Source organism: Aythya fuligula, chromosome 5 (assembly GCF_009819795.1).
Source record: "Aythya fuligula isolate bAytFul2 chromosome 5, bAytFul2.pri, whole genome shotgun sequence".
Taxonomy (NCBI): Eukaryota; Metazoa; Chordata; class Aves; order Anseriformes; family Anatidae; genus Aythya; species Aythya fuligula.
The window spans coordinates 19,681,404-19,701,143 of record NC_045563.1 but is presented as its reverse complement, the minus strand read 5'-3'; the positions used below and the strand labels follow the sequence as shown (position 1 = coordinate 19,701,143).

The 19,740-nt window shown below is 52.8% G+C and overlaps 1 protein-coding gene across 4 annotated transcripts in view; it reads left to right on the top strand.

The window, feature by feature from the left end:
• MYRF (myelin regulatory factor) overlaps window positions 1-19,740 on the top strand; it is a 61,690-nt gene that overhangs the window by 30,531 nt on the left and 11,419 nt on the right. For all 4 annotated transcript variants that reach the window (XM_032189090.1, XM_032189088.1, XM_032189089.1 and 1 more), the window contains 11 exons: window positions 3,226-3,538; window positions 3,975-4,147; window positions 4,333-4,456; window positions 13,433-13,628; window positions 14,066-14,142; window positions 14,442-14,552; window positions 14,841-14,931; window positions 16,452-16,652; window positions 17,344-17,452; window positions 17,917-18,026; window positions 19,371-19,531. In XM_032189090.1, coding sequence (XP_032044981.1) covers window positions 3,226-3,538; window positions 3,975-4,147; window positions 4,333-4,456; window positions 13,433-13,628; window positions 14,066-14,142; window positions 14,442-14,552; window positions 14,841-14,931; window positions 16,452-16,652; window positions 17,344-17,452; window positions 17,917-18,026; window positions 19,371-19,531 — 1,666 coding nt within the window. The remainder of the gene's footprint in view (window positions 1-3,225; window positions 3,539-3,974; window positions 4,148-4,332; window positions 4,457-13,432; window positions 13,629-14,065; window positions 14,143-14,441; window positions 14,553-14,840; window positions 14,932-16,451; window positions 16,653-17,343; window positions 17,453-17,916; window positions 18,027-19,370; window positions 19,532-19,740) is intronic.

Sequence of the window (19,740 nt, the reverse complement as noted above, 5' to 3'; positions counted from 1 at the left end):
TTCAGCAGACGCATCAGCCCCAGTCCCCTCCTTGGGTTGGAAGCCTGTGGAAATTGTGATGTGCTGTGGAGATGGCGAAGACGCGGTGTCCAGAGTGTCTGCCATGAGGGCATGTTCTCGCACACGCGTGTGCGGGTTGCCCCTTGAAAGCTGCCAGTGCCAAGGCTGCCCACACCACAGGGACAGGACAGTCACTAAGGAAGCCCTGAAGCAGCTGTCTGTAGGGGCTCGGTCTGCGGGTTGTTGGGAGGCTCCTAGAAGCTTCACCCATCGGCTGAGTGGTGCCAAAGCTGCCTGGTGGCCGTGTCATTGAGCCGTGCTAGTCTGTGCCCCGGGTGACACTGCTGGAAGCCGAGTGCTGGTCAGGAAGGCAGGAGCAGAGCTGGGTAAGGGGGATGGCATGCACGGTGCCTGCTGTGCCCAGCTGAAAAGCAGAGCGATGCTCTGGGATCTCATTGAGCAGCAGAAAGCCTTTGAGGAGCAGAACAGGCAGCAGCAGCTCTCCTCACAGCAGCCTTCGGTAGGAGGGCTCTGGGCAAATACACCTTTCCTTCCCAGACCTCGCAGCAGGAGGAGTTTTCTGATCTCTGGTCAAGAGTTTTGGCCGCATTAATCAGCTGCTGGCTGGTGGTTGAGTGACCAAAGTCCACCCAGCTCAGTGTCCGGCTTTAGGCTGGCTGGTGGCACCTGCTTAGGGGAGCAGCCTAGCAAAGACCAAGCAGACGTCTTCCCTGCTATCCCCTCCGTGTGCCAGTGGCCTGTAACAGCCTTGGCTGGTCCCTGCATGTGTTTTCTCCCTCGTGCAATGTGCTGGTGCTTAGTTTACATGTCCGGGTGTCCATAGCAGGGTGTAGAGAAGCTTTGTCTGGTGTTTGGAAGTCACTGTCCCTTCCCACCCCGGGGCCAAGCGCCTCATTTCCGCAGGGACCTTGGCACCCTGCAGGGACACCTGAACATGCCCGATGTAGAGACATCCCCAGGCTGTGAAAACAGAGCAGCTTTGTCCTGTTGTAGAGGTCAGTGGAAGATAGTTTTGTGGAGCTGGGGAACAGGCCACCCGTTTCCCCAGGCGGGGGCCCAGCAGAGGGCTCCTGTTCTCCGTCAGCAGCTCAGCTGCGCGTTTTGGGGCTGCTGGGGCCTTTCGGTCCCAGCTTCTTTCAGGTGGAGTGCTTCAGCCAGACATCGGCACCTGGCTTGCTCTCAGCTTTCAGCCAAAGCTGTCTCCGTGTGCTGTGTTGGTGCGGATTTGGTGGGCTGGGCTCTGGGGAGGTCCCTGGAGGGCAGCCTGAGCTTAGCTGCTCTTTTTGCTGTCACTTCAGGGGCCCTGTTGTTGATCTCCTTAGCAAGTGCAGGCTTTTGGAGCACGCCTAAGATCTGTTTCAATGTTAGGATGGAAGAGAAGGACTGTTCTGAAGGCAATGTCATACAAACGCACCTGGGCTCAGAGAACACAGAAGTCATTACCTGCTCTGAGATGAGCACTGAGGTTGTTCAGGTTTGCCAGTGCACCAGCTTTCTTACCAATGTGTTTGGTTTTCTTTAGTACAATTATGAGCACTGTTTCCTTTGGTCAATTTCTAGGCATTCTGTAGACAAGTTGAGTGATATTCAATCATCCATCTTTACTTTACACACTTTAATTTTTGTTCTTAAATCCCAAAAGGGTTTTGGTTTTAGTTAAAGCCCTGTGCTGCACACTGGCATTGCTGGGCATTGACGTTATGGATAAGCAGCTGCAGAGAGATGGATTTGCGTGCCCCTCTGGACGCCAAGCAATTATTCTGATGGTGATATAGTCAAATCAACCCTAATCATGGCATCGCTTTAGTGTCCAGCTTCTCATTGAGGAGGAGGAAGATAGGATCACATTTGAATGCCTTTTTTTGTTTATTTAAATTTAGAGATCAAAGTCTCGTTCTGTTTTAAATTAAAAATATAAAAAATAAAAGGCAAGCAAGTGCTGCCCCCATAGAAATCCTCATCGGTGACGCTGATGAGCTGGAGGTGTTCAGTTGTCCCTGCTCTTCTCTAGTTGTTCCCTTGTCTGCCTCAGCTCTCGGAGAAGAGCACAGTGAGTGTCCTTAGTAGCGTGTAGTAGCACTCTAACACATCAACACGGCTTTTTGGCTGCCCCTGGCCCAAGCAGGGTATGGACATCCCTGGGACATCTCTGTGCAGGGACTACGGAGGGGTTGGTCCAGGCACCCCTGGTTTCTGGGCAGCCCAGCTGGCTTTGTGCAAGGGCTGTGCCCTCAGGGCAGCCCCGGGCACTGTTGGCCTTTGGCACATGAACATGTTGCTGGGCACGTTCTTTGGGCCACTCCTAGAATCAGTAAAATTAGGCAAAGTCCAGGTGCTTTCTCTGTAGCTCTGTGTTTCCAGGCACAGGCTTTGGGGCTGAGCCTTTACCTCCCACTGCACTTTCATGGCCCATGCAGTTCCTTGGTGCTGCAGGAATATTGTGCCTGGTGGTTGTTCTGCTTGAAGGGATGTACAAAGCTAACACAAGAGCTGCCTGGGAGTTTCTAAAGACATGCTTTCACTACAGAACAGCCATGCAAGTAACCTAGGTTTAGGAAATATCAGGAATGTTTGTGAAAATCTTCCCTGCTGTCCCTCAGCCTGAGAACCTATTTCTCCTTTGAGTTTTGGTTGTTTGAGCTTCAAGATGCTGGGCCTTGCTTCCTTTGTGCTTCCAGTTTTACCTCCTCGCAGAAGATGGACAGTGCAGGACACCAGGTTTGGTGGGGCTGTGTGTCCCCCCGTCAGCTGGCCAGCCACTGCCCTGCTGCATCCTTGCACCGCAGATAGCACTTGGCTACGTGCTCGCCTGGGCAGTGTCTGAGGTTGGCACCGAGCCTGTGGTGTGGGTACGAGAAGGGAAGCTGTGCTCCAGTTCTCGTGCTGGGTATCCCTGAAGGTGCCTGGGATGCCAGGAGCACTGCGGGGCCTGAGAGGAGAAGTCAGAGCAGGGCAAGGCGGCTGTTGCAAGCAGACGGTGGCTGCGGGGACGCAGCTGTGCTGAGGCTGGGCAGAAGAGGTAGGGAGGTACGGGTTTGTGAAAGTAGCCAAGGTTGGGATGGTTTTGAGGGGAGAGGAGTGTCCAGTAAGAATTTCGGACGGGTGGGTGTGGAGCAGAGGCTGGCCACGGGCTGGAAGCACAGTGGTGGCCCTGCCTGCTGCTCTAACAGGCGTGCCTCTTTCTGTCTCTCTCTCTCTTTCGAGACCCTCACCTCCTTCGGACCATGACCCCCGAGAACATGTGCCACATGACTCCCCCGTCTCGCCTGGAGCACCCCCCTCCACCGCCACCTCCGCCGCCACCGCCCCCCCACCTGCAGGGCCCCCCGCCACCTCCTCCCCACCCGCACCAGCCCCAGCACAACCCTCACTTCCCCGGCCTGCAGCGGGACATGTACATGAAGGCCGAGCCCCTGATGCCACCCTACGGCATCGGGCAGGGCATGGCACCGGCCGACCTGCACCATGCCCAGCAGTCGCAGATGCTGCACCAGCTACTCCAGCAGCACGGAGCAGAGTAAGGCCTCGGGGCACTGGGCTGTGTGGTCTTGGGGTGATTTGGGGACCTGGCGGGATGGGGGGCAATGGGAGATGGATCTTGCAGGGTGCATGAGTCAAATTGCTGGGTTTAACCACAAGTTAACCAGCGTGTCCTGGTTCTCTGGGAATGGGCTGGGGAGGTGTTGAGGTAGAGATGACCCAGAATGTGGGGCAGGGATTGCAGTGCACAGCTTGGAGCTGGGTGGTGGGGAGAGGCAAGAGAAAAGCCAAGGTGTAACTCAAGGCACAGGACTTGGCCGTCACTGGGTGGGTGGGCAGAGCCTGGTGGCAGAAGGAGGTGAGGGTGCTGAAAGAGCCCATGGCTCCAGGCACAGAAGTTCTTGGTTTTTTGTGTGTGAGATGGCAGCTTTTTCCTTTCCTGCTCAGCTTTTGCTCTCCCGTTGGTCTCACAGCCTCCCGGTGCACCCTGCCAAGAAGAGGAAACACTCGGAGTCACCCCCCAACACCCTCAATGCACAAATGCTCAACGGGCTGATAAAGCAGGAGCCAGGTATGGGGTCCGTGCCGCTCAACCCTGACAGAGTCCAAACACCTCCCTGGCACCAGCCGGGACCGCTCTCACCAGGTATGTGGTTTTCAGCCCCCCAGTCCCTTAATATCCCCAGCATGTCCCTCCAGGCCCAGACCTCGCACTGTGCCCTGGCCATCAGGAGGCTGGCAGCACAGGTGATGCAAATCGCTTCCTTGTGCTCTAACCCGAGTGGATGCTGTGTTGGGGTGACTGAAACACGTATTTCCCCCTCGCTGCAGGCCTGATTCAGGACAATGACAGTTTAAATGGTTCCTACCTGGATCCCAACTACCAGTCTATAAAGTGGCAGCCGCATCAGCAAAACAAATGGGCAACTCTCTATGATGCCAACTACAAAGAACTGTGAGTAATTCACCCAAAGTCAGATTCCCCTTTCATTTATCGGTGTCAAGGGACTGAGGTTGGGAGGATCCACTCACAAAGTTCACCTTGGGCTTCCGCTTGTCTTTTATCACTTTCTGATCTCTGCTTGCCTGCACTGTGGTGGAGATACTCTCTCTGTGGTGCCTTTGCCATTGGGAAAGTCACTTCCCTGCACTTCTACAGGGATGGTGGAGGATCAAGATATGGGGCTGGTTCTGTAGGAGCCAGCAGAAAGCAGTTCAGCAGACCTTGGGTTTTCATGGGGGGTTGTTTTGGCAAATCAAGCCTTGCCTGAGCGTGGTTTGGATCCGCAGCACACTTTTCCCCTTCCCAGGCTTACAAAATATCCTGGATTTTAAAATGTGTGTTAGGATTTACAGGACAATAGATAGCATGAAAGACTGGAGGTAATCCAGAGCCACTTCAGCACAGCTTGAGAGCAGCACAGAAAGGAGCTTGAGGAGGAGTGGGAGTAGTTGGTGGGCAGAGGAGAAGAGGAGAGAAAGAAAGGAAAAGAGAAGGGTTTGAGGGAAGCTTTGAGGGAAGGCAGAGGGCCAGAGAGGCTGGGGAGCGGGCGGAGAGGAAAGCCTGGGGTGGCCGAGGCAGATGGGGGAGCAGAGAGAGGCTGGGTGGGAAGTGGGGGTCAGGAGCTTGCAGGAGAGGCTGGGGCAGAGGAGGGTGGGGACAGCACATGGATGAGCCTTATAGGAAAGAGTGCTCAGGAGGAAACCGCTGTGGATCCTCCCTGCATTCCTCAGAGGTGACAGAGAGCTGGCAAGCAGCAGGCTGGGTTCCAGGAACTGAGCAAACGCCCCCATTTCCCCTCCTCCTCTTTCTGGACAGCCAGGGGCTGGTAGGGTCCTCTCAGGGGACGTGGAGGAGGGGGTGCTCTGTTGTTTGTGATACCAAATTACCCAAGACTATGAGCATAGCTTGCCCAGACGGTGCTCAGGGTGGGAACCGAGGATACCTGGCGAGAGCAGTGGTGGAGGCAGGGAAGGGTCTGTGATGTGCAGGGAGGCTGCAGCTGCAAGCCCCAGAGCTCCTGCTCACAGATCTCAGTCTGTCCTCGTCATCATACTGCCTTTAATTCAGACCTCTGCTGCTAACATGGTGTGCTGGGGGTTGTTGCCCTGCAGAGCAGTGGCCATTAGTTGGTTACTTCTTTGGTGACATCCTGTCATTTGCAAAGACTCTGGTTGTGGTTGTTTTCGCAAGCACAGCAGGAGACGGGTAACGTGGGGAGGTGATTGCGTCCGTTTTACTAAACTGTTTCCATCAAAGAAGCATCTCCCACCTTCAGGTAGAATATCAACACCCCAGTTGACCTATTCCTATGGGGGAAGGAAAAAAAGGGAGATGAATAACGTGATAATTAGTAGTTTCTACCCTGAGACGCAAGGCTGCCTTCTTCACCAACAGCAGAGTGCTCTTTGCTACCCACTAGACTTTGCTCCTCTTCCCTCCCTGGTAATTTTCTCCACTGCTTTCTGCATTGTGACTGTGTTCACTGTGTAGTTTAGGCAAGTTCATGCAGTTTCTGCCTGTACAGTAGTTTTAAATCCATGATGGAGCCTGGTATCCTCTTTCCCAATGTATTTGGTGGTTTGCTGAAGTGGGCAACTCCTCTGCAGAGCTTTTCTTCAGCTTTCAGTGTTTCCTTCATGGTGTGAAATCTTGTCTTTAGGGTGCCATGGCCTGGCACCTGCCCAAGTGCCGAACTTTTCCCATCATGTGTTGCACTGATGTGAGGGCTACTTCTAGGAACTCATGAGTAGCTCCAAAGTCCAGTCCTGCAGCCCTTCCCCTGCTCTCCACCTTCACTTTGCTTTTCTGCAGGTTGTGGGACAAGAGAAGCTGGCCACCTCTAGCTGACCACGTACGTGCGTGCTGTAGCTCCCATACGAGGCTCCTGCTTTCTGCACAGGGCAGTGTTTGTAGCTGGCCCCCACCACCTCAAACTCTGCCTGGACACATCTTCTCTATCTCCTGGTTTTCAGCCAGGGCCTGGCCATCCCTGGGCAGTTACAGTGCTGAGGTTTTCCCACCTGACAAAGCCACCTTTGGCTTCTGCTGCTGTTTTGCTTCTCACAGGCTGTTTTTGTGCCAGTACTGCCTCTAACTGTAAGTCTCAGTGTCTTTACCCCATGTCAAAGGGGTTCTGAGAAGGGAGATCAAGAGAGGTGATCTCCCCTTCTCTGACTTGGGCAATGCTTGGTCACAACTTGTTGGTCCCTGAAGTGGCCTCTCCTCCACTGTCAGTCTCAGCACTGTTTTTGCTGTGTGGCAGAAGCATGAATGCACCTTTTATAGTCAGCAGGGTCCAAAGAGCTCCATGCATTGTGGAGCAGACCTCTCACATGGCCTCACTTTTCTCTTTGACATAATGAGTCCCCCTTTTCCTTCCATCTCACTGTTTACCTGTGCTGGGTAAACGGTCTCTCATCTGAAACACGTCACAGCTCTTTCAGCTTGTCACAGACGGTTTGCAGATGTTACGGTTCCTGTTCCAGAGATTTGCCACGCACCCCGGTATTGTACAGACACAATGGCAGATGCAGACTACACAGTATTTACTGCTGGGCGCAGAGAAGTCGCTGGATTGCTGCAAACCACAGCTTTTAACTCCCACAACCCCAGCTCTGCACTACTGTGTTCTTTGGATCTCTGCTTGGGGTCACTTGCTAATACCTGCTTTTAGGATTTAGGGTGAAAGCCAGAACAAACCTACTTCTGCAGCATTTAGGTCATCATCCAGTTGTGTAATGGATAAATTCCTTTGAAATGACTTCATGTAGATTTTAGGAACTCACATGCAGTTTGGTGTGGAGCTGGATTTGACCCAAATAAAAAGTTAAGGTCAAGGATTGATCGATTACATTTTTTTGTTGTGCACTACCTCAGTGGGCTCCTGCTCTTTTCTGGTGGCTTAGCAGTCAGGGAGCTCTAGGAGAGGCAGTGCATGGTGAGCTTACATCTGTTTTGAAGTGGACAGTCACTTAGACAGTTCTCTTGGTACAGCACTGCACCAAAATAGACCTGTGAGGAACTGCAAAAGCTTAACTTTCCCTTCTTTCTTCTATAAGAGCTTTTTTTGGTCAACCAACTCATGTTTTAGCAGGTAGGAGTCTCCTTCTTCTTTTCTACCTTTTGGGTATACTCAGCAAATGAGCAGGCATCTGTGTCTCTTTGAGATCCATGAATATTTCAATGATTTAGTTCCCTCTGAGATCATTAAGCAAAGACCAGCCATTCCTGGTCTGTTTTCTGCTGGAAGCTGTCCTGCAGTTTGTACGTGCTGTTATAGTTTCCTGTCCCTAGAGGGAACATATTCCTCCCCCCGTGATCCAGGTGCCCACAACCTATTCACAGCCCCAGGAATTTGAATCATCTGAATCATCTGATATTCCCTGCTCTTGCTCTTAAGAAAAGAGACCAGAAAGGCACGTTAAGGAGAGAGACTGAGCACGAGCCCATAGGAAGCTGTTCAGGTTCTTAGCCTGTCATGGCTTTCACCAGTCAAGAGCTTGCCAGTGTTTTAGCAGTGACTGTTGCACACAAAGAGCAGCTCTGAGCCCTGGCATGTGCAGGAGATTGACTTCTAAAAAGCAGTCACTGTAATCCACCCTGACATAAGGGAGAAGAACTTGCACCCAGCCTCCATGGGGGCGAGTTTCTCTGGTTCGTAGTGTTTGATCTTCCTCCTGTTCTGCCTCAGAGAAAGCCAGTCCAGCACTTACTGCTGCCTGGAAGAGAATCTGCTCCTGCATCTAAGCACAACACTTTCTGTTGAGTTAGTGCAGTAATTGCTTTGTCAGTACTCGAGTATGTTTCTGAACCTATGCAGAATAGAATGTTTGTGGATTTATGTACAATGTTCCATGCTAAGTGTAATCTTACAGGGCAAATAATACAGCTAAATGATTTTCAATGCTGCTTCTCTTGCGCTCACAAAATTGGGTCCCTTAGCAGGTCCCCCTGCCAACAGCAGGACAGAAGTGTCTCGAAGTCTGTTATGTTTGGAGGTTGATCAGCTGAGAAGGAGATTTTTCCAGATTTGAGATATAGACGAGACTGTCTTTCTGCTGTGAACATCTTGCTGTGAGATGCTGAAACCTGGTGGGATCTGGGAGTTTCTTGGAGATCCAGCAGTCTGTCTGTGTCAACCAATGGTACCACCTTCTCTGTACTGCTTTTCTGGGGAGGAACTCGAGCTGCTGGGCTCTTGCCAGCCTTCTGTCAGGACTTTGCACGTACATTCACCGTGCCCACCAGCTGTCTGATCTGGCAGCGTCGCCTGGGAACAGATAAAAGTTACGTGGTCCCAAACTCTTTGGCTAAGGATGAGTAACACGTGCACGTTGCACACAGTTCACAGCAACCTCCTTGCCATGCAGTGTGCTCTGCATACACAAGGAGCTGCATCCAGCGCTTAGCTGCACAGGCTCACCTGTGAATCTACTGACAGCCACTTGCCTCCCCCTTCCACTTGTTTGTCATTTCATATATGTGGATGCCACTCTGGCCTTTCTTTCCAGTTCCTTGCACAGAGGCTTCCTGAAGAACTGATGGCACTGCTGTTAGTGTTGGCTGGTGATGGGACATGAGGAGACCTTTTCTCCTTACTCATGCTGCTCTTGGTGAAGTCACTAGTAAGCAATGCTGAAAGATTTTTGTTCCTCAGAAGTTTACTGCTATGTTTTGTAATGATCAGTAGCCCCATGAGAGTCTGTTCCAGCTCTTATCAGCACCATTCAGGCTCATTTAACAGCTCTTTTTTCTTATGCAGTGAGTGGACATTGTCACATCAGATCATATTTGCGTTCTCTTGCTTATAAATATGTTGAAAAATTCATCTCTGTTCAGTTGTTTTCCTGGAGAAAGCTGCAGGGTAGGGGCCTTTTGGCTATTTCTCTTTTTTTTTTTTTTTTTTTTTTTTTTTTTTTTTTTTGCTGTTCTGTGCTATACCTTGGGGCCAGGCTCCTTCTCAGCCGTTGTCTGAGCTTGATGACATGGGAACACCACAGGGGGAATTGGAACTAATCCTGCCTTTCCTGGGTAGCATTTCTGCCTTCTGACACCCACGTAGCACAAATGAATATTGTTTTGTTAATGGCAACAGATGCCCATCCCCAGGCAGGGGGTGCAGCAGCCCTCTCTGCTGGGAGAAGAGCAAAGGGGAGCCAGGCTCACCTGGGGGGCACGTGTGTCATTTCAGTATACAGTCCTCCTAGAAGCAGGCTAGGTTAAGGAAGCAAAGGAGAGGACAAAGGGAAGAAAGGAAGGAAGGGTTGCAGCATGGATTTAAGTGGAAGTGTCTGGAAATCTGTGTCTTGGCGTGGTGGGCTGATGTCTCAGGCTTTGGTTATGTGGGCTGAGGAATCTGTGTTGGTTGAAGGAGACGAAGGTTTCTGGATTAGTTTTATTGATAGTATGTTTCTCCTTGGCCTTTTGCACTGGTCTTGTGGTTTCAGACTCGCTGAACCTTCAAAAGGGTTAGCTAGTTTCCAGCAGCGGTGCCGAAGAGGCCTGGAACCAGGCAGTTCACTAATTTACTCCTGGGAGCAGGAGTAATTCATCTCCCTGACAGTGTGCTCTGATAAATGCCAGCAGGCTCCCTCCTCCCTCTCCCCATTTGTTTACAGTTTGAGGTAAGGCAGCTGGGGAAGGGTAGTGCAGCGCTCCACAGAAACCTCTCCACACCGAGGCCACTGCCTCTGTGCTCTGGGAACTGGGCTGGTGCTGTTCCCTTCCCATCAGGCAAACCGGTGCTCTCCATGCCCACAGGCTTTCAGAAGCCTCATTTGGAAGAACTGTGCCTACAAACAGCACTGAGCTTACCCTTGCTGCAGATCCTGCAGGAGACAGAGAGCAACGTGACACAGTCCCATCCAGCTGGACGTGTTTTAGGTTGAGTGACAAAAGTGTCTTGGGCTAAGTCCAGCCTGGGAAATACCTTGGTAATGGATCACTGAGTCTCACCTCCTCATGGTGTGTCTCAGGGACCATCCATGGGTGCTGAGCCCTGGCCACGCCAGTGTGGCCGTGGCCGTATCAGTCTGATACAGACTGGCTGAGAGGGCACAGTGGTGCTGCTCGACTGTGGGTTCCTGTCCTCCGTCCTGGTGCTTGTGCCTTGGAAGAGAAACAAAGCAGAGACTGCGTGAAATTAGTGAGTGGTTGAATTAGGGGGACTCCAGACATCATGTCTTAGGTGTGGCTGAGATACTGGGGAACCTGTAAAAGGAGAGAGATGGAGGAGATTTTTTCTTCCAGAAGGGGAATGGCTGATGGACTGAGAACATCCCTCTGACAATCTCGTTCTCTGGCATGGATCTAAATACAGGTCCCGTTCTGTCAGAGACATGATTTTTCTTTGCAATTCCTTTCCCTTAGTGTTGTGTGTTCACATAGTGGATGAGGGCACTCCCTGCTCCTCCAAGTGTGGATGCCAGACATGGTCCGTGGGGAGTTTGTAACCTCTCACCCTCAATTGGCACAGGGAGAGAGCTCTGAAACCTCCCCTCCTCTGATCCTGGCCTCCTGAGTCCTGTGGTAATCTGCTTTTGTCAGTGGGGACCTTCTGGCTAAAATAATCCATTTGACCCCAGACCTTTTATTCCTGACGCTTTGCCCTCTGGCCCTTGAGGTCTCTCTGGGAAAAGCCAGCCTTGCTCTGGCTGCCCTCAAGCCGTTGACTGGTGTTGTCCCTAATCCCAGGAATGGCCCCGAGCCGTTAACTGATGTCTTCCCTAATCCCAGGAACAACTCCTGGCCTGGGGCCATTCCCACTGTGCTCACAGCAGCCACCCACTGAAGAATATCTCTCAGGAGGGACTTGCTGCCAGCTTGGCTCCTGAGGACAGGGTCTGGGGCAAAAGAAAAGCTGCATGGCAGTGGGGACGTGGCTTTGCTGCTTCCAGGAGGGATTTGCAATCCGGTAGATACCCCAGCCCGTGCACCATTTGCAGTGGGGTGCACTCTGAAAGCAGGGACCCCACCCTGGAGGTTGGCACTGGTCACGGCCATTGGGACAGCTCAGTCCTTTGGGAGCTCGAGGAAAGGGGGGCTCTGAAAACGGGCCTGTGGAGGGGCCACGTGTTTCTGGAGACAGGGGGAGCCTGTCTTCCTGTTTTCGGCATGTGTTTAGCAGCCATCAGTTTGAGTGACATTAACCAGAGCATGTTTTGGAAGCATCTGTGGTTTAGAAGTTCAGCCAGTCCTTCCCATTCCTCTGCTTTCTCTGTTACAAGCCACTGCGGCAAGTGGTTAATACCCTCTGCAATGGGCATGCAGGGGTGGCTCAGGGGCAGGGAGCTCTTGGTGGAAGCAGCTGGGAAAAGGGCTCCAGCACCCATGGGCGAGCACAGAGGGTGCCAGGGCCAGCCCAAGCGAGACAAGTAGATGAAGAACTCGGGGTTGTGGCCAGGAGGAGGGCGACCGCAAAGGGGAATTCCTTTCATGCTTCTAGGCTAAGGTAGCGCTCTGCTCCCACCGTCTGGTTTGTGTTCAGGGACGGCACGGGCAGCCGCGGTCCCTCGGGTGTGAGCAATGACTGCTTGCTCACAGGCATCCACGACAGCCTGGAAAGTCCCCCCAGATTTCACCTGGCAGTAACTGTGCGAGGGCTCTTGTCCCAGAGGAAAAGAGGTGGCAGCCCGTGGGTGTGTGGGGAGTGAGAGTGGCCCTTGCATGTCTCTGCTTCCTGGAGTCCTCTGTGGTCTGCCCCATCCATCACTGTCAGTCTGTACGCCTCCCCAGTGTCCATCTGTCTGTACTGAGACCTAGAGGTGGAAGTCAGAGGTAGTTTGTTTTCATGGAAGAGTACTCAGTAATTTTTAAGATTTATGTCAGACTAGGCTGAGCTACCTTTCACCTCCTGAATACTTTTGTAGGTACAAAAAAAATGGCAAAAAGATGGGATTCTGGTGTTCTGCTAGAAATTGTTGATGGGGAAGCAAGCCGAGAGGCATCTCCTCCAGGCGGGCAGCACGTCCCGGGGGCCCACCAGCCCAGGTTGGGGCTCTCGGATGGTGAGAGAAAGGGGACTTGCTGCAAAGGCCACATATTTCCCTCGTTCCCATGGTCACCAGCCTGTTAGGGAGATGCAGATTAAACCTCCCCAGCTGGTGCCTGTTGGCCGGGCAGCCAGGGCCCCCTCTTCCTCCTCTGGATGTGCTGGTGGGAGCTGGAAGCTGCTGGCAGCAGCCGGGGCAGGTGTCAGTGGTGTCGGCAGGAGTCTGGCGTGCAGGCAGCACTTCTCTTATTCTTCTCTTATACTTCTTCTCTTATACTTTTCTCTTTTATTGTGTTAGTACTGTAGTTTAGCATATAGAGGGATGTTCACCCCAGCAACCTCATCAAATCCTAATCACAGGAACCACATTTCTTTCCGGTTGAAGACTCAAGCTTTGTTCAAGCATTGCTTGCAGCTCTAACGGGATGATAGGGACCTTCTCCGGCCTCTTATCCTGCATGGCAGGACAGATTTCTGTGCAGGGCTTGGGCAAGGTGTTGGGTTCATGTCTGAACCAGGGAATCCTGGAGCAGTGTTGGTGCAGAGCAAGAAGGACTGCCTGCACGACCAGTGCAGCATGTGCTGGTGCTCTGCAGCTACGTGATGCTGTCTCCTTTGCCCCAACTTCTTACACCCTCCTTCTTTGTGCTTGCTGTGCCTCAGGATTATTTTGTGGGTGTACATGTGAGGAGAGGTGGCCTCCTCAGTCTGCTGAGGTGGGACCATTCATGACACAGTCACTGTTTGTCTGTGGTGGCATGTGGAAGTGAGCCCAGGGGCCTTCCCAGACGGGGTGGTTTACCTGGGACATGTGCCTTGCCTTACAGACCCCTTGTTGCCTCTGTTTCTTTGTGCATGGCTCATCCTGCCCCCCACAAATGTAAGCCTCTTGTGGTGTGCTCAGTGCTCTGGTCTAACATCTGCTGCCTTTTCCACAGCCCCATGCTCACGTACCGTGTCGATGCTGACAAGGGGTTCAACTTCTCAGTGGGTGATGACGCCTTTGTGTGCCAGAAGAAGAATCACTTCCAGGTCACGGTCTACATCGGCATGCTTGGAGATCCCAAGTATGTGAAGACCCCTGAGGGGCTGAAACCCTTAGAGTGCTTCTACCTGAAGCTGCACGGAGTGAAGGCAAGCAGGAGCTAAGGGCCAGGAGCAAATCCAGCAGGGAGAAGGGGAGCTTGGCAAACAGCTGGGATCAGACGACATCGTGTCTTTCATGTGCTAAGTCATAAGGGTGATTGTAGGAGAGTGCTGAAGGCCAGAACAAGGCAGACCTTGAAATATGAGTCCTAAGACAGACTCAATTACACCCAGGGCTGCCTCTCACTCACCTTTGGCTCCAGAGGTTTGCAGGCACTTTGGGAAGATCCATTCACCCTCAACCTCCTCCCTGCCAAGGGAGGCACCCGTGCTTGGACAAGAATGGCACCCAAGCTCGGTGTTGCACCTTAGTTGTGCTGCGTTGCAGGAGGGGCTGGGCAGACAGCTGGCATGTGCGGAGGCTGGGGAAGAGGCGGTGGGAAGGGGAAGGGCTCTTTGTCACGTACCCAAACCTTTCTTTCCAGCTAGAGGCCTTGAACCAGTCAATCAACATAGAGCAGTCGCAGTCTGACCGCAGCAAACGGCCCTTCAACCCTGTCACGTGAGTATTGCCCAGGCTGCATTCATGTCGGGGAATTGCTGCTGGGGAATAAGCATTAGCAGGAGAGGGTGGGGAAGGGAGCTGAGCTAGAGGCCTCAGGGACTGTGTTGTGGGTAGCACACCCTCCAGTTTTATCCTCTTTTGCCCACAGCAAAGTTTTATTTTCTTTACATTCCCCGCTCCACTCTATGCCCAGTTCATAGACCTACCTTTGTGGAGCAGCCCAGGAGATGGCCATTCCCTAAGGACCCACCTCTCCAGCAGTATCCTCACTCTCTCCTGTGTTTCCCCTTCCCCAGGGTCAACCTGCCTCCAGAACAGGTCACCAAGGTCACTGTGGGGCGGCTGCACTTTAGTGAGACCACGGCCAACAACATGCGGAAAAAAGGCAAACCCAACCCAGACCAGAGGTGAGGAGCAGACACCTTCAAGTTGTTCTGAGTTCTCAAGGCCTCTGGATGTCCCAGTCCCCAGCCTTGGGGGCGTGGCAGGTCCATCACTGGCCCTCCTTGTCTGTGTGGAGGAAAAGAGATGTCTGCTGTGGCCACAGGAATGGTTGTCCCTGTTCTATGAGGGGTTGCGGACAGGGGAGAGGGGATGTGCTGAGCCCACTGTGACAGCCTGGTGCCTCAGCCTTGGGGCAGACTCAGCAGTTCCCAGTGCAGGACGGCACCCTGACCTCTCCCCTCTCTTGGCAGGTATTTCATGCTCGTGGTAGCCCTGCAAGCGCACGCACAGAACCAGAACTACACACTCGCAGCTCACATTTCTGAGCGCATCATCGTCCGAGTAAGTCCTCCCTCCTCCCTCAGCCTCTGTGGGTGCCTCCAGCCCTTCACTGGGTGACCTGGGCAATTCTCTTTCTGGTTTTCCCCACCCAGCCCTCGAATACCTTCTCCAAACTGTCACTGCCTTGCTTGTAGCTATTCCTGTCTGTGCCTGGGTTCTCACTCCAGCCTTTCCACATCTGTTTGGTGAGAGCAGCTTCAGGGCATGCAAGAACCTGGTGCAGGACAGGGAAGGTGTCCTCTTGTCCCAGCCCTGCCCTAGTGCCAGAGCTGTTGGGAGTGAGGGAACAGTTGTTAGGACTTTGTAGCAGGGACAAGACCTCCTGGTGCAGGAAGACTGGGTGCCTTCTCAGGGCTGCATGTTTTGCACACGCTAAGGTGGCAGTGCTCAAATGGGAATGCAGAGGAGCAGGAAGAGAGAGGCACCATCCCCAGACCCTCCCAGGGCTCTGTTAGGAGAGCAGCCAGCTCTGTGGCCTGAAGGCAGGGGGTAAAACACGCACAGAGGGGCATTGGGGTCTTCAGACAAGGGCATGATGAGTTAGTTACATAGCCTCCAGGGTGCCCAGAACTTCACAGAATTGCAGGCAGCCTGGACTACCCCATCCCAACCTGTGAGTGGGTTACAAAACTGTGGCAGCAGGCCAGAACCCCAGGATTTGGGGCTCAGGAGCCATATCAATTATGGTCTCCAGCTGTCCTGCATGGTTCTGGTTGGAACTGTTGGAAGAGCTTTGAAAGCTGAGATAACAGACAGCTCAAGAAGGCAAGGACTTTCCTTTAGAGAGAGGAGCAGAGTGGGCATAAATTTGGTTCTGCTGGAAGAGGCTTAGACAGGACAAGCAGATGAATGCCAAGATTGCAAGGGCAGGCTGGGATCTGTTCCCAGAGCTGGCAATGGATCCCTGCCCCTGCCACTTTCCATTGTGCTGCTGCAAAGCTGTCTCACACCTCCATGGCCTTGCTTGTTCTCTTCTGCCTCTGCTGTGACTGTCTGCTCAACTGCTTGCTGTCCCTCCTGCTGGTGCTGTCACAGCTTGGCCTTGAGATATTCTTTGGGCCATCATGTGGTGAGCTGTGGGATGGAGAGGGCATCCCTGCCAAGATCCTGTGCCTTGAACTCTTCATCCCAAAGTTCCCCTCTGGCTTCTCAGGCCACCTGGATCAACATGCCCCAGTTTCAGCTGAGACCTTCCCTATTCCTGGCTCCCTTCTGCAGAGGCGTGACAGCTGTGCTGTCACAGTGCTTCTGCTTATCCCCAACTTTGTTTCCCAGCTGTTTCCCACACACACTAAGGGGGACAGTGTGCTTGGAGCTCTCTGATGTCCACCAGTTCCCTGTGGCCTTCCCTTCAAACCAGTTCCTCTGCAAGGTGCATAGTGGGACAGGACTGTGGGGCTCTCCGGATGACACCCCTCTGGCCATGTCTCAGAATGCCTCTGCCCAGCAGCACTGCAGCATTCTTCTTCTTGGTTTACTTACTGTTGTTTCCCAGTTCCCAATTTCCTGTCTCTCTACAGGCCTCCAACCCTGGCCAGTTTGAGAGCGACAGTGACGTGCTCTGGCAGCGGGCACAGCTCCCTGATACTGTTTTCCACCATGGCCGGGTTGGCATCAACACAGACCGCCCTGATGAAGCCCTCGTGGTCCATGGCAATGTGAAGGTCATGGGTTCACTGATGCACCCGTCAGACGTCCGAGTGAAGGAGGACATCCAGGAGGTAAGAGCCAGGCTAGGTTTGGCTGATCAGGGATCTGAAAAGGCACTGCAGAAAGCGTAGGTGTTCTTGTGAGCTTGTTTCAGCAGATGATTTTGACAAATTCATAGGAAGCCTGAGCTCTTATTGACTGGTGAGGAATGACGTTAGCACTCTGTCTTTCTCTGTGTGTCCCAAACACAGCCAGTCCATTATGTCTTAAAGAATATTGGCACTTCCACTGCTAACCACAACTAGCACGTGCAAAACAGACAAACCTGAAAACAAGTGAATACCTCAGGCAGCACACTGGGGCTTGCCAGAGCCTGAGTGAGAGGCTCAGCTCTGCTCTGAAGTCCTCTCAGCTGGATGTCCCTGTACAGGAAAGCTTGGTGCAGTTGTGTCTCATATTTATGAAAACTGCCTCTGCCCTGTGCCTGGTTGTGCAATGGGGCTCGGTTTCCTCCTGGCTTCTCTGCCCAAGGAACATATCCAATGATGAGAACTGGAGATTAATCCCAGTGCAAATGCTCTTTGTCCCCGTGGCTGGTCTGAGTAGGGTTCAGGGCTGTTTCATGGAGTACCTCTTGCCTTTGGGACCTGTCATAAAAGCATTAACACGAACTGTAGTGGGTTTTGCTGCCTGGGGTCAGAGTCATGGGATCTTAAGAAGCAACACCCCACTTAGGAGTTGCACATGTCTGTTTTGTGCCAGGTGGACACCACAGAGCAGCTAAAGAGGATCTCCCGTATGCGACTAGTACACTACAACTACAAGCCCGAGTTTGCAGCCACAGTGGGCATTGACAACACTTCTGAGACAGGTACGGGCCTTGTGTCACCCTGCTGTGTTTTCCTGCTTACATCTGTGGCAGCAGACCTTATATTCTATGACCTACAGTAGAATTTTGTTCATGGGGCAGCCCCACCAGGCACAGGGCTGGAGTGGGGGGGCTCTCACTAACTGAAGCATAGGCATCTAATAAAGCTCTTTGTTTAGTGAGCTGGAGAGAAAGTGGCATTTCCCACAGGCATTTCCCATGTACCCAGCCTTGTCTGAACGGCCTCTTCTTCCACAGCTGAGACTCAGTGGTCTGTGGGATGCCCAGGTGATGGGGCCTCTTTAGGAGCTCTGCTCAGCCCTGCCCAGACTGGGGTGAAGGGGAAGACAGCCTTTGTTTTATCCCCAGCTTGGAGGGTTCCTGCCAACAACCGCACGGGCAAGAGAAAGATTTGTGGCAGGAGTGCTGTCCAGATCCCTGTGACCCACTGTATCATTTCCACGCAGGTGTCATTGCACAGGAGGTAAAGGAGATCCTTCCTGAAGCTGTGAAGGACACTGGGGACCTGGTCTTTTCCAATGGAAAGACCCTCGAGAACTTCCTGGTGGTAAACAAGGTCAGTGGCAGCCCAAAGGGACAGGAAGGGTGGGGAAGCTGGGGAGGTTGTTGAATCTGGGTCAAGGGAGTTGCGGAGCTGGAAGTGGAAGAAGGAAATAATGGTGCCCGGGAAATCTTTCTAAGCCAATACCACTTGTACAAGTTTCAGACCTGGCTGATCTTTCAGATGTCAGGAGCAGACCTGGGTGGACAGCAGACATCTGCAGGGAGGAACTAGCCTGATGTTGGTGAAAGTTGGCAGCATCTCCCTCGGGAAGGACTCCTTGTTGGCAGCCGCCTGTAGGGAGGCTCTTAGTCATAATCTCTCCTTTCTAGATAAGATAAGGTGGTTATGTCAAGATAACCAGGAGCACCTGGCTACTTGACCTCACCATAACCTGTGGCAGCCTGTTTGCTGCTCTGGGCATTGAGGAGACAGCCTCCTATAGCACACATCCCTGACGTTCTCCCAAAGCTGCCAGTTTTCTCCTGCATCAGTCCATCCTCAGTGCCCAGAGGATGAATGGCCAGGACTGAGCTTAGTGCCATGTTTTTTCTTTGTGGAAGCCTAGATCCCTGCAGTTACATCACTAGCGAGCAGTAGCCAGGACCATGGGCTTTTCCACAGTGTCCAAAACCCTCTGAGCTCAGTGCTGTATCAGCATGCCAGTGAGGTGCTGCCTCGCCTCAGGGAGCTTTGCACGGGGATATGGAGTAGCAGATCCTGAGGGTGGATAGGAGGCATGGGTGATGCCACAGTACCAGCAGCAGTATGTGGGATGTAGCTGTGCTTGTGCTGGAGGGATGTGCTTGTGCTGGAAAGCCTTGCCTTTACCAGAGGGGCTGCAAGGGGAAGGCTGCTCTCCAGAAGCTTCTGAATTTGGGCTCTCCATTGATCTGAATCAACTGGATGTTGGATAATGATGCAAAATAGCTCCAACAGCTTGCACCGCAAGCAGGAGACAGACTTGGAGGGCTGGGAAGTGGCAGAGAAAGGGCAAGTGGGGAGAATTCCTCACTTAATTTAACCAAGGGCTCCTGATGAAGATGAGTACTTTGTGTCTGTCCTTTGTGACTGAGGACTCCTTGGAGTAACACCAGCAGAGGACACAGTTCTCAGGGATCCTGAACTAACACTTATTGTTTGGGTTGGGTTTTAGCAGAACTCTTGTTCTCGCAACCAGGGGCTGTGTGCCTTACTGGGTGGGTCTCGTTTCCACTCCCCCAGTGCTGGGGGGGTGTTATTTAGGCTTTCCCGTGAAACAGGGCACAGGAGAGCAGTCAGAGTGGATGGATCCATAGTGGGGAGAAGGCGTGCCTCCATGTGCCCAGCCACTCAGACTTCTGACCTGTTCCCTGGCAGGAGCGTATATTTATGGAGAACGTGGGAGCTGTGAAGGAGCTGTGCAAACTGACAGACAACCTGGAGACTCGCATCGATGAGCTAGAGAGATGGAGTCACAAGCTGGCCAAGCTCAAACGGCTCGACAGCATGAAATCAACTGTGAGCTCTGGGACATTCAGGTATGAGGGCAAGGGAGCCAAAACGGATCTCTTCTTCGAGCCCAGGCAGCCCTGAATGGCAGCCCATTTGGGGAAAGAGGAGATGGGAAGGAGGGATGGGGCATTGGCAAGTTATTTGGTCTGCAGTAGATTCAGAGAGCTCACGGATCTGTCATACACATACCAAAATCCTGCTCTCAGACCAGCCCCCCAGAAAACACTATGAAATC